We start from the raw sequence: 10,537 nt of genomic DNA on the forward strand, positions 1-10,537 counted from the left end.
TTTTCTTTTTGCTTATGTGGTGCTGAGGAATCGAACCCAGGGCCTCAGGCATGCAAGGCAAGCGCTCTACCACTGAGCCACCTTCCTAGCCCCAGTCCCAGCATTTGGCACATAATTTTTGTGTATGTGTGCTGGTCTTAGGGCTTGAACTTGGGGTTTGGGAGCTGTCTTGAGCTCTTTTGTTCAAGGCAAGTGCTCTGCCTTGAACTACAGTTCAATTTTCGACTTTTTGGTGGTTAATTGGAGATAGGAATCTCATGTGCTGGCTTCGAACCACAATCCTCATATCTCAGCGTCCTGAGTAGCTAGGATTATAGGCAGGAGCCACTGGTGCCCAGCTACATAATTTTCGAATAGCTGATTGTTGAATGAATATGCTAAGTTTTACAAATCCACTGACCACTGTAAAATGAACAGAGAAATATTTTAAGTGGAAAATATGTTCATTGTTCCAATGTCATTTAAAAGCTGGTACTGCATATGAATAGTTTGCTATCACGACCCAAGAAAATCCTGACCTTTTTTATATGTGAAGACTTGTACAAGTGTGAATAGTAATATGCCATGATCTATATTCTGTAGCCTTTGAAAAAGATGGTGGAGAGGATCCGCAAGTTCCAGATTCTTAATGATGAGATTATCACCATCCTGGACAAATACTTGAAGTCGGGGGATGGTGAGAGCACTCCAGTAGAGCACGTGCGCTGCTTCCAGCCGCCCATCCATCAGTCTCTGGCCAGCAGCTGAGGATACAGACGGGACCAAGCCCACAGCATTTAGTGATTCTGATGGCATGTTTATCTTTCCATAAACCATTGGGTGGAAATTTTTAGGGACTATTTTTCAGTATCTCTGTACCTGTTCAAGGAGGTGCTTTTTGACCTAAAAGCTTTTATAAAATTGACTTATTTTTCTAGACTATAATTGTATATGCTTTTGGTAATTAGGAAGTCTGAAAACACTGGCTGCTGATCAATGCCATCATGTTCTTATAAAATTAATTTTTCCTATTTTCTAAGCAGCTAGCCATGTCATATATGCTGCTGAGTTCATTCATCCCTTAAGAAACTTAATACCAACTAATTGTATTAACTTAATACCAACTAATTGTATTAAACTCCTGTATCAATTACTGTTAAACTACTTAGTTTTTGTTTAGATTGTTCTGATGGTCTTTCGGTCTTTTTTCTAAGTCACTGGCCTTGTCCCTCTTTTGTGTCTGTGTTTCAAAACATCCTAATGAACTTATTTCCCCTGCTTTCACTAAACTCGGTTGTAATAAAAATGTTCATTTGTAAGGTATGACTTATTGATTAGAGAAATAAAACTAATGAAACCTCTCTATGCTCATTCATTCACCACAACCTGTCCCGATAGGCCTGAGCAGTGGGTGGTATTTTTTCCATCCAGGCTTACAGACCAAGTTCAGGTCAAAATCTTGACATCTTTAAAATATGACTACTACTGGCACTTATGTTTAACTTTATACTTAGGTTTCAACAGGGATGAAAGGAAAGCCAGGCCAATCAGACACACAGCTGTTGACCGCTCTGTTCTGGACATGAAGGAGGCACATTAAGTACCTCTACACCATGGCCTCTGTGACCTAGAGGCCAGTATGGGAAAATATTAGTCTGGATAAGGGAGTGCTGCACAATAGGACTAAGGAAAACTTGGGTGCTATTTCTAATACCCTCAGATTTCCTTCCCAGCTGCTGGGTTGCTCAGTAAGTTGTCTTCTGTGGCTCGAGTTAGTTCATAAGCTCTGTCAGAAGACACGTACCAGATTTTTATTTTTTGGTGGTAATAACTCAGGGCCTTTGCACTGTCCTTCAGCTTTAGGTTTTGTGCTAAAGTGAGCCACAGCCTCACTTTTTTTTTTTTTTTTAAGTGACTAACTGGAGAATGAAGGAAATGGTGAACCTTTGTCCAGGGGAAGGATTCTGCTTTTGTGTGTCTGTGATGGTAGTCGGGCTTGAACTCGGGACAGCAGCGCCCTAAGCTTTCTTGCTCAAGGATTTACCACTTGAGCCACCCCATCTCCATTTCTAGCTTTTTGCTGGAAGAGTCTCACATACTTTGAATTGAGATCCTCAGATCTCAGCCTTGTATCTAAAATTACCAGCACTTGGTTAAGATACTAGGTTTTTTAAAAATCTACTACTAAGACATGAAAAATAGATTAAAAATGGTTAAGAATGGAAAGCTTGGTGTGTGGCACACACCTGTGTTCACAGCTACATGAGAAGCTAATAGAAGCTTGTACAAGGCCAACCTAGGCAACATATAATGAGCCCACATCTCAAAAATGTAAAATCCACGATGGAGAATACCAAAGTCCCTTCAAGCATGGTAGAGAAGTACAAGAACTATTCTGTTGTACAATAATTGTTACATGATCTTTGTAACAAGTATTTATGAAAACTTACCTCAAAATCTTGGGTTCGATGCTCAATTCTCCTACAGATTTGAGAGTGGTATTTGTGTCCACTCTATGAAGGATAGAATAAAAAAGTTACTATTTTTACAAGCTTCCTAAGACTTAATGATAGGCCAATTAAAGTAATTATATACATTATTTCAAGTGCTACAAAAGGTTAATGCCAACCTATGCATTCTCAATGAAGATACTCAGGTGAGAATTCCATTTTTACAAGCAAGGCAAGACAGTACGACAGATATACAATGTATCTATGGAAATGTAAAGATACACCCATGGTATTAAAAGTTGCATGGGGGGACGTTGGAGAGCCTAGTGGTAGAGGACGGACCTTGCATACCTGAGACCCTGTTTTATCCTCAATATAGTGGGGGGTAGCGGCTTTAAAAAGATGTAATAGATTCTTGGAGTACCACCAGAAACCAAAGCTGTAGAAGAGGGATTTGTTTCATTTATAGAAGTTGGTCTGCCCCAATGGAGGCTCCTAGAGAGCTGTATGGGGTATGAGCACTGCTGCCACAGGAGACTGGGCAGGCTCAGTCCTGATAGGCCACCATGCAGCCTTAGACATGACAGGTCTGAGCTTCTGATCTAGAAGGGTGATGGTGACTGGAAGATATATTGCCAATACTTTTTATAAAAACCAACTATTAACTAAGTGGATGTGAAACAGCTTATTATGCTGTTTATTGTCCTGTCTTTATGCGTATGGATTTGAAATTTTCCACAAATTTTTCATAAACACTTCCTAAAGGACAAAAACGTAACAGTAAAAAAAATATACCTCAAATATTTGGTACAAAGATAACATATCATCAACACTGAAGTCTGTTCTAAGTACCCGGACTTCGTTTCATTGTCTTTTTATGAGCTAACTTAAGTACACTGGTCTTCTGATTTCATTTCCCAGTGTTGTTAAAAGGTCTGCAATATATTACCTCATTATGAAAGTACAAAAGTTGATGTAAAATGGTAATTCCAGGCATCGACCAACGAATTAAGGCTGCAGTGGGACTCGGCCCTGAACATGGAGGGCATACTCAATGAACAAGGGGAGATCTTCCTGAAGAAGCCCATCAGATGCAACACACAGGAAACCAGACAATGCTGGCACACCACAAATGTGACCTTGAATGGGATCCTATCCCTTTTGCTAACAAGTTTTCTTCAATGGTAAAGCGAAGATTTTCTTGGCCTTATATTTCAAAATTAAAGTAATTCACCAAACAGGAGTCAATCTGATAGGTAAGGTAAACCAGAGGATAATGTATTGGGATAATTTTGTTCTTTCGCACAATCAAAAAGTCATGTATGGTCAGGGACTGATAGGCTGGGATGACAAATACACATTTCAGACTTTCATCACCAATGAAAAAATAAAGCATTTTTATAGACTTAAAACTGTATTAGTGCATTTAGATTTTGGAGAAAGAATCAAAATGTAAAATACCTCTACAATAATACAATATTAATAGAAATCAGCCATGAACTGGGGTCATCTTAAGTGACCTCATTTAAACTACCATTTTTAAATATAAGAAAAGTAATTTCTTGGTCCAAATTAATGAAACTTTTAAAAAGATTGTCTTTAGAGAAGCACTGAAGACAATGCTTTTTCGGACACATTCTGATACTCAAAATCACTTTATAACAGAATTCTAGATTAACCTTTTAATCGTATCTTTCTTAAAAAGCTGATAGATTTCCATTTCTCCGGGAGATATTTTCAGCTGTGTGTTGTTCAACTCCACAGGGTAAGCTTTCTTCATTATTATTAAGAACTTCATACATACTAGAGAGATTGCCATTCACTGCTTTTTCATCTTTTCGAAAAGACACAGGCAGACTTGCAAGACTAAAGCTGACGTCCTTAAAGGCATGCAACAAGAATATCCCCACAATGATAGTGAGGAAGCCACTCAAAGTCCCAATGATATCATCAACAGGCATGTGTTGCCACTCTTTAAAAAGAATAGCTGAACAAGTTAAAACTGAAGTTGTAAAGAATACATAATAGATGGGAGTCACGATAGACGTGTTGAATATGTCCAGAGCTCGGTTTAAATAATTAATCTGTGTGCTCACACAGACCACAAGGCTCAGCAGCAGGATCCAGGCCAGGGGATGCCGCAACACTGGCTTCGAAGCCAACAGCTCTTTGATAGCGATGCCCAAGCCCTTCACACAGGAGACGGAAAATGCTCCAATCACAGAGCAGATTGTGATGTACACGAGGATGTTTGTTTGTCCATGGCGAGGTCCTACCACAAAGATTAGTATCAAGGACACAATGACCACAAGAGTTGCAAAGACCACAAAACCTAGAAAGGGCAAAGAAAAGATGTAGTTAATCAAATGTTCTGAAACAGAAGAGTACTGAAAACAAATTTGGTAGGAAAGAAAAAAAAGGGATGATCTGTCAGTGGTGGGGCTTGAACTCAGGACCTGGATGCTGTCCGTGAGCTCTTTTGCTCAAGATGAGTGCCCTACCACTTTGAGCTACAGCGCCACTTCTGGTTTTCTAGTGGTTAATTGGAGATGAGTCTCATGGGGACTTTTCAGCCCAGACTGGCTTCAAACCATGATTCTCAGATCTTAGCCTCCTGAGTACCGAGGATTACAGGAGTGAGCCACTAGCACTCAGCTAACCATTGGTATTTTTTAAGTAGCCTCATCTGCCTACCTAAATGTGCCTACCTGGAAGGAAAGGGGACAGGCAATCAGAACAGGTTCTGAGCTAGCTGAAGAGAAATCACCATGTATTTTTAGTGTTCAAAATGATTTATATGTGCAGAGGAGTTATGATCAAGTTTAATATTTAAGGACAAGTAACAGAATGACAGTTATGTCTTGAATGCTGGAGTTTTAGATGATTGGAAAACTGAAGCCAACTTAATAGCCAACGTGCATCACAGAGGCATGCGCTCTTCTCAGCATTTGTTATCAACTGCCCACAGCACATATAAACACTTGTATTTTAAGATGAGAAAAATCATGGAAATGAGACTGTCCCTTCCTCAAACTTCACTATAAAGAAGCAAATATAGAGAAACAAGAAAGGAGATGATAGCAACAATATTTTGTAGGAGGACAATGTTTCTGATGCCTGTCAGAAAGCAGACGCTAACTCATAAATGATATACAAGATCCAAGAAAGCTCACCCTTGTATCAGCAGCAATCAAATTCAACAACACGGATTTTTACTGATAAAATGCTATGAAGCAGGGAAGAAACAAAACTGAACACAGAGCCTGGATACAAGTCCATTCAAGATGCAAGGAGATGCCTGACCCTTTCCCAATTGTGCAGATATGGGCCACTTTCCCTCCTGAGACAGTGCTGTCCATAAGCAGACTGAGGACCAGGTGATCATGTAAGTATTACTCTAAGGGCTAGCAAGCTCAAAAAGAAATATGAGAAATGTCTAACTAAAAGAAAACATGGAGTTGGGGATTTAGCTCAGTGGAAGAGCACTTGCCTGGCAAGTGCAAGGCCCTGAGTTCGTTCCTCAGCTCTGGAAAATAAAAAGTAAAAGGACAGGAAACATGACCTGAGTGTTAAGGGGGCACTGTTTGGTATGGAAGCCAACAGGAAAAAGGTGAAAGGAGACAGTGGTGGGTAGGTAGTTAATATAATCAGAGAGGAAGAAGTAAGAAAGGCTAATAGAAAGCTCAATTTGATTAAAGTACACAATATGAATGTACATTATACATCTGTCCACTGTACAATCAATGTTCTAATAAAAACTATGAAGTGCAACAGAGCAAGGTGTGTATGTGCAGATGTTAAGTCCCTCCTCCCCACTTCATTCACAGGATTTCTGTGCCCCTGTAAGAAAGTGGAAGATTTTTGCTGGAAATCTGACCACCCTGATTGTGTCAGTCCTAGGGTTTGAACTCAGGTCCTGGACTGTGTCCCTGAGCTATTGCTCAAGGCTAGCACTCTACCACTTGAGCCACACCTCCCCAACTCCAGCCTTTTTCTGGTTAACTGGAGCTAAAAGTCTCATAGATTTTCTGGTCTGGGCTAGGTTTTGAACATAAGATCTCAGCCTCCTGAGTAGATAGGATTATAGGTACAAGACACCAGTGCCTGGCTACCTAGACTTTTTAAAAATCAGAAAGTCAAAGAACACCTAGAAAAGCCCAAACAGAAAAAGAGCCTGAACTCCCTCCAGTAAACAGAGGGAAAGTTCAAAATGTATCAACTACCATCCTCAAAAAAACAAAAAACTACCATTAACAGCCTGAGACAATAAATACCAGGCTAACCACGAACTCTAAAACAACTTTAAAGAATGTATAAATTATAAAAACAAAACAGAGAGCTCCCATAACAAACTAATATTAAAACTTTATTTAAGGGCAGTAAAGAACAATCAAAGCATCCAACTCTTAAGGGGGCCAAAATTTGAAGAAAAGAGATTAACAGCTCAACACTCATCTCAGGACAACTGCCCCAGCAACAGAAGGCATGGGCATAAAGACTAATGGTCATTTCAATGGACTAGGTGGGGTGGCTCAGTAGGTAAGACTTAGTAGACCAAGATCCCCAAAAGAAAACTAGAGTAGTGACTCCAAATCTCTCCTTATAGCATTTGTGAACACAGAAGCTGCAGAGCCAAGATCACAGGTGGCCATAGGGCTGAGCAGATTTCACCATCTTCTGATAGGAGCAGACACGTGAGTTCACAGATCCCAAGTGAGAGGCCCAAGTTGATTCTGAAAGTTATCAGCTGAGAGCCAGAGGCAATGAACAGGAATAAAGGTAAACTGGAACCAAACCAGATCTAAAGAAGCTGAACATCGTCAAGGTGAAGGTGACCTGCTGTTCTCTTATGTGCCTGTCAGAAGAAATTTCAGTTCTCTCTGAAGAAAAAAACCACTCAGGGTTAGGCAAGGATTACAGTTCAAAGCCAACCTGGGCAAAAAGTTAGCAAGACTCTAATGGAAACATAATTAAAGTGAAAATGGTTGAAGGTATGGCTCAAGTGGTAGAATACCTGCAATACTTGCAAATATGGAGCTCTTAGTTTAAACACCAGTACTATGAAAAAAACCAAAATACCACTTAGAATCAGTATCTTATGTTTTCATTCCATCAAAACTGCCAAATGACAAAGTTTAAATGCCTAAAAAACAAAATTAAAAAACAACAGATCATGGAAACAGGCCTACAAAGAATCTTGATACTGTCAGAGGTAGTTGACCACACCTATAATCTCAGCTACTCAAGAGGCAGAGATCTTTCAAGTCCAGCCTTAGCAAAAACACAGCCAAGACCCTCTTCTAAACCAACATGCTAAGCGTGGTGGTATGTGCCTAGAAGGCCTTTTATATAAAAGGATGGGTAGAAGGATCACAGTATGAGGCTAACCCCATGCAAAAACACAAGGCCCTATCCAAAAAACAACATCTGCTTATAAACGGTCTGAGGCTGTGGCTCAAGTGGTGGAACACTTTGCCTAGCAAACACTAGGCCAGGAGTTGAAGCACCAGTACCATTAAAAATAATAATAAAGACTTTAACTAAGAATCTGCTGTGTGCCAGTGGCTCACATCTGTAATCCCCTAGCTACTCATGAGGCTGAGATCTAAGGATCACAGTTCAAAGCCAGCCAGGGCAGAAAGTCTGTGAGACTCTCAACTAATCACCAAAAAACCAGAACAGGAAGTATGACTCAAGTGGTAGAGTGCTAGCCTGAACTAAAAAACTGAGGCCTAGCGTTCAAGTCTCAACATTGGGGGAAAAAAAAAAGCAAGCAAACACTACTATTTTTCATAAGCTATGTAGGAAACTTGGGTCTCTTTATGTGTACATATACAACAAATGAAGCTTTTCTTTCTTCTTACCAGGATCACCCAACTTATGTGACATTTCATTCAAGGTCTCAATCTCTTCTTCTTTTGGAGCATGGATGACCATTACTGTAGATCCCAAAATGCTTAGCAAACACCCAATTTTCCCATGAAGATTAAGTCTTTCATTTAGAAAATATGAAGAAAGAATGGCACTAAAATGAGAAGGGAGAAAAGGGTTGAGAATTTAAAAATAATCAGCTACTGCTTTCATTTTAGTTTTTTTACTGTTCTCATTTTAAAAAGTAACAAACTCACAACTTATATTACTGAACTCACTAAAACACTGAGCTCTTGAAGATTCTGGCTTTCAGCCAAAGAAAATATACACTGAATCATACAACTATATGTAACAAGGACTCTGAGACTGGTTCTGCTCAACTCCTCACTTGCGTTGGCACGCGTCGTCTCTACCGCCATTCTGCATCTGTCGTCTTTGCTCCGACCCATCTATCCTGTAGTCACCTAAGAGTTCAGGAACAATTCTCAAAACGACCTCCCAAGCAACAAGAAATCTGTGAGAAATTTACAAAGTAAAAATCTAGTTTGTGCAACTCAGGTCCTCATTAAAAAAATCTATATCCAAAGCAAGGTCTCAAATTTGCTCAATCTTATTCCTAGTGGTGGTACATTCTATTTATATGGACATTCACGTGTATATAATCTGCTCATAATTATTTTATGTTATTTATAGAGATAAGAATGAAGGGCAATGGGACATTTAATTATTAATTTGTCTATTTTACACAGTTTCTTGTGGGTGAGAATAAAAATATCTAACTATAATCAACAATCAGAATAGTAATCAAAATCCAAACTTCAATGGTTAGCCTAACCTTAGGTCAGTCTTCAGAGGCACATAAGCTCCTATCAGTCAACAACTTTCTGTAGCAGGTACAGAAATCTATTTATCACCAACCATGAGCTATCAAAGTCCAAATGCACTGCATGATAAATGTTGGACAAGGGCAACTTTTGAGTTTTCCAAACTTGAATCACTAATGCTGGCTCTGAATACAGGTCAAAGTATAAACTCATTTTGCCCATTCTTCAGTAGCTTTCCCTATACAGAGGGTGACTTTGAAAAAACAAATTACTACATAGTATTAAAAACAAAAGTCCTCAAGGGTGCTCAAATATACACTAAAGAAATGTGACAAGCACTATTTCACTTACTAAAATACTACTTACAGATGAAGCCACATTCTTACCTTACAAGGACGCTGAGAGCTCCTAGCGGAGTCACTAGTGTGGCTGGTGCAAATGCATATGCAGCGAAGTTGGCCACCTCACCTGCTCCCACTTAAGAGATGGACAACAAGAACACTTTCAGATTAAAATGTACATGCAATGGCTTACATATTATTTCAACCATATTCTTTCCTATAGTTCTAAGAGTTATGGTTTTGAAATTACCAACATGCAGAATCCAAGTCATCTGGAAACAACACATATCTTTAACTTAATTAAGTTAAAGCTCTAGTTTTATGTTTACATTAAAAAAAAGATTTAAGTTGGCATTTATTTTTAAGGACAACAAACACAAATCAACTAAGAGAAGCCAACACTAACACAAAGGCAGAATTTCTCTCTAGTGATTTTCAAATGGCTGCTCCTTTTTAAAGTCCAACTTATACAATATGCCAGATTCTAGGAACAGAAAATACAGGAAGGACAAAAACAGTGACAATACGCTCATGCAACTACATTTCAGTGAGGGCAAACAAAAGAAAACACATGGTCCCATTGTCAACAAAAGGAAAACAAAATGCTAACAAGGAAGGGACTACATCCAACACTGAGAAGGATCTCTGGGATTAGGAAACCTGGACAGTCTGAAATGAAGTGTGGCAAGCTATGGAAACAGCAATACTAAGACCCTGGGTGCAAATATTTGGCAATGTCTGAACACCAAAGGTAGCAGAGTGGTTCCACTAGGCCCAGCAAAGAGATATGGCCAGGGAAAACAGAGGCAGACAAGGCCATAGCACACAGGACCTTCCTGAGTCCTGCTGGAGATCTCAGCTGTTACAAAAGCCTCACTAAAGCAAAAAGGGCTGGAACATGGTTCAAGTGGTAAGAGTATTAGGCAAACACAAGGCCACAAGATTAAATCACAGGGGCTGGGAAGTTGGCTCAGTGGTAGAGTGCTTGCCTTGCATGCTCGAGGCCCTGGGTTCGATTCCTCAGCACCACATAAGCAAAAAGAAAAAAGCCAGAAGTGGCGCTGTGGCTCAA

The 10,537-nt window shown here is 39.6% G+C and overlaps 2 protein-coding genes across 3 annotated transcripts in view; one reads left to right on the forward strand and one right to left on the reverse strand.

Moving 5' to 3' along the window:
- Cyfip1 (cytoplasmic FMR1 interacting protein 1) overlaps positions 1-1,340 on the forward strand; it is a 66,453-nt gene extending 65,113 nt beyond the window's left edge. For both annotated transcript variants that reach the window (XM_013012034.1, XM_013012035.1), the window contains exon 31: positions 583-1,340. In XM_013012034.1, the coding sequence (XP_012867488.1) occupies positions 583-747 (165 nt within the window). In that variant the 3' untranslated portion in view covers positions 748-1,340. The remainder of the gene's footprint in view (positions 1-582) is intronic.
- Positions 1,341-3,095: 1,755 nt separating this feature from the next.
- Positions 3,096-10,537, reverse strand: part of Nipa2 (non imprinted in Prader-Willi/Angelman syndrome 2) — a 20,299-nt gene continuing 12,857 nt past the window's right edge. The window contains exons 4-6 of the mRNA XM_013012036.1: positions 9,511-9,601; positions 8,294-8,454; positions 3,096-4,761 (exon numbers count right to left, since the gene is read on the reverse strand). Of these exons, the coding sequence (XP_012867490.1) occupies positions 4,127-4,761; positions 8,294-8,454; positions 9,511-9,601 (887 nt within the window). The 3' untranslated portion in view covers positions 3,096-4,126. The remainder of the gene's footprint in view (positions 4,762-8,293; positions 8,455-9,510; positions 9,602-10,537) is intronic.

Source organism: Dipodomys ordii, unplaced genomic scaffold (genome assembly GCF_000151885.1).
Source record: "Dipodomys ordii isolate 6190 unplaced genomic scaffold, Dord_2.0 Scaffold15, whole genome shotgun sequence".
In the NCBI taxonomy this organism is placed as follows: Eukaryota; Metazoa; Chordata; class Mammalia; order Rodentia; family Heteromyidae; genus Dipodomys; species Dipodomys ordii.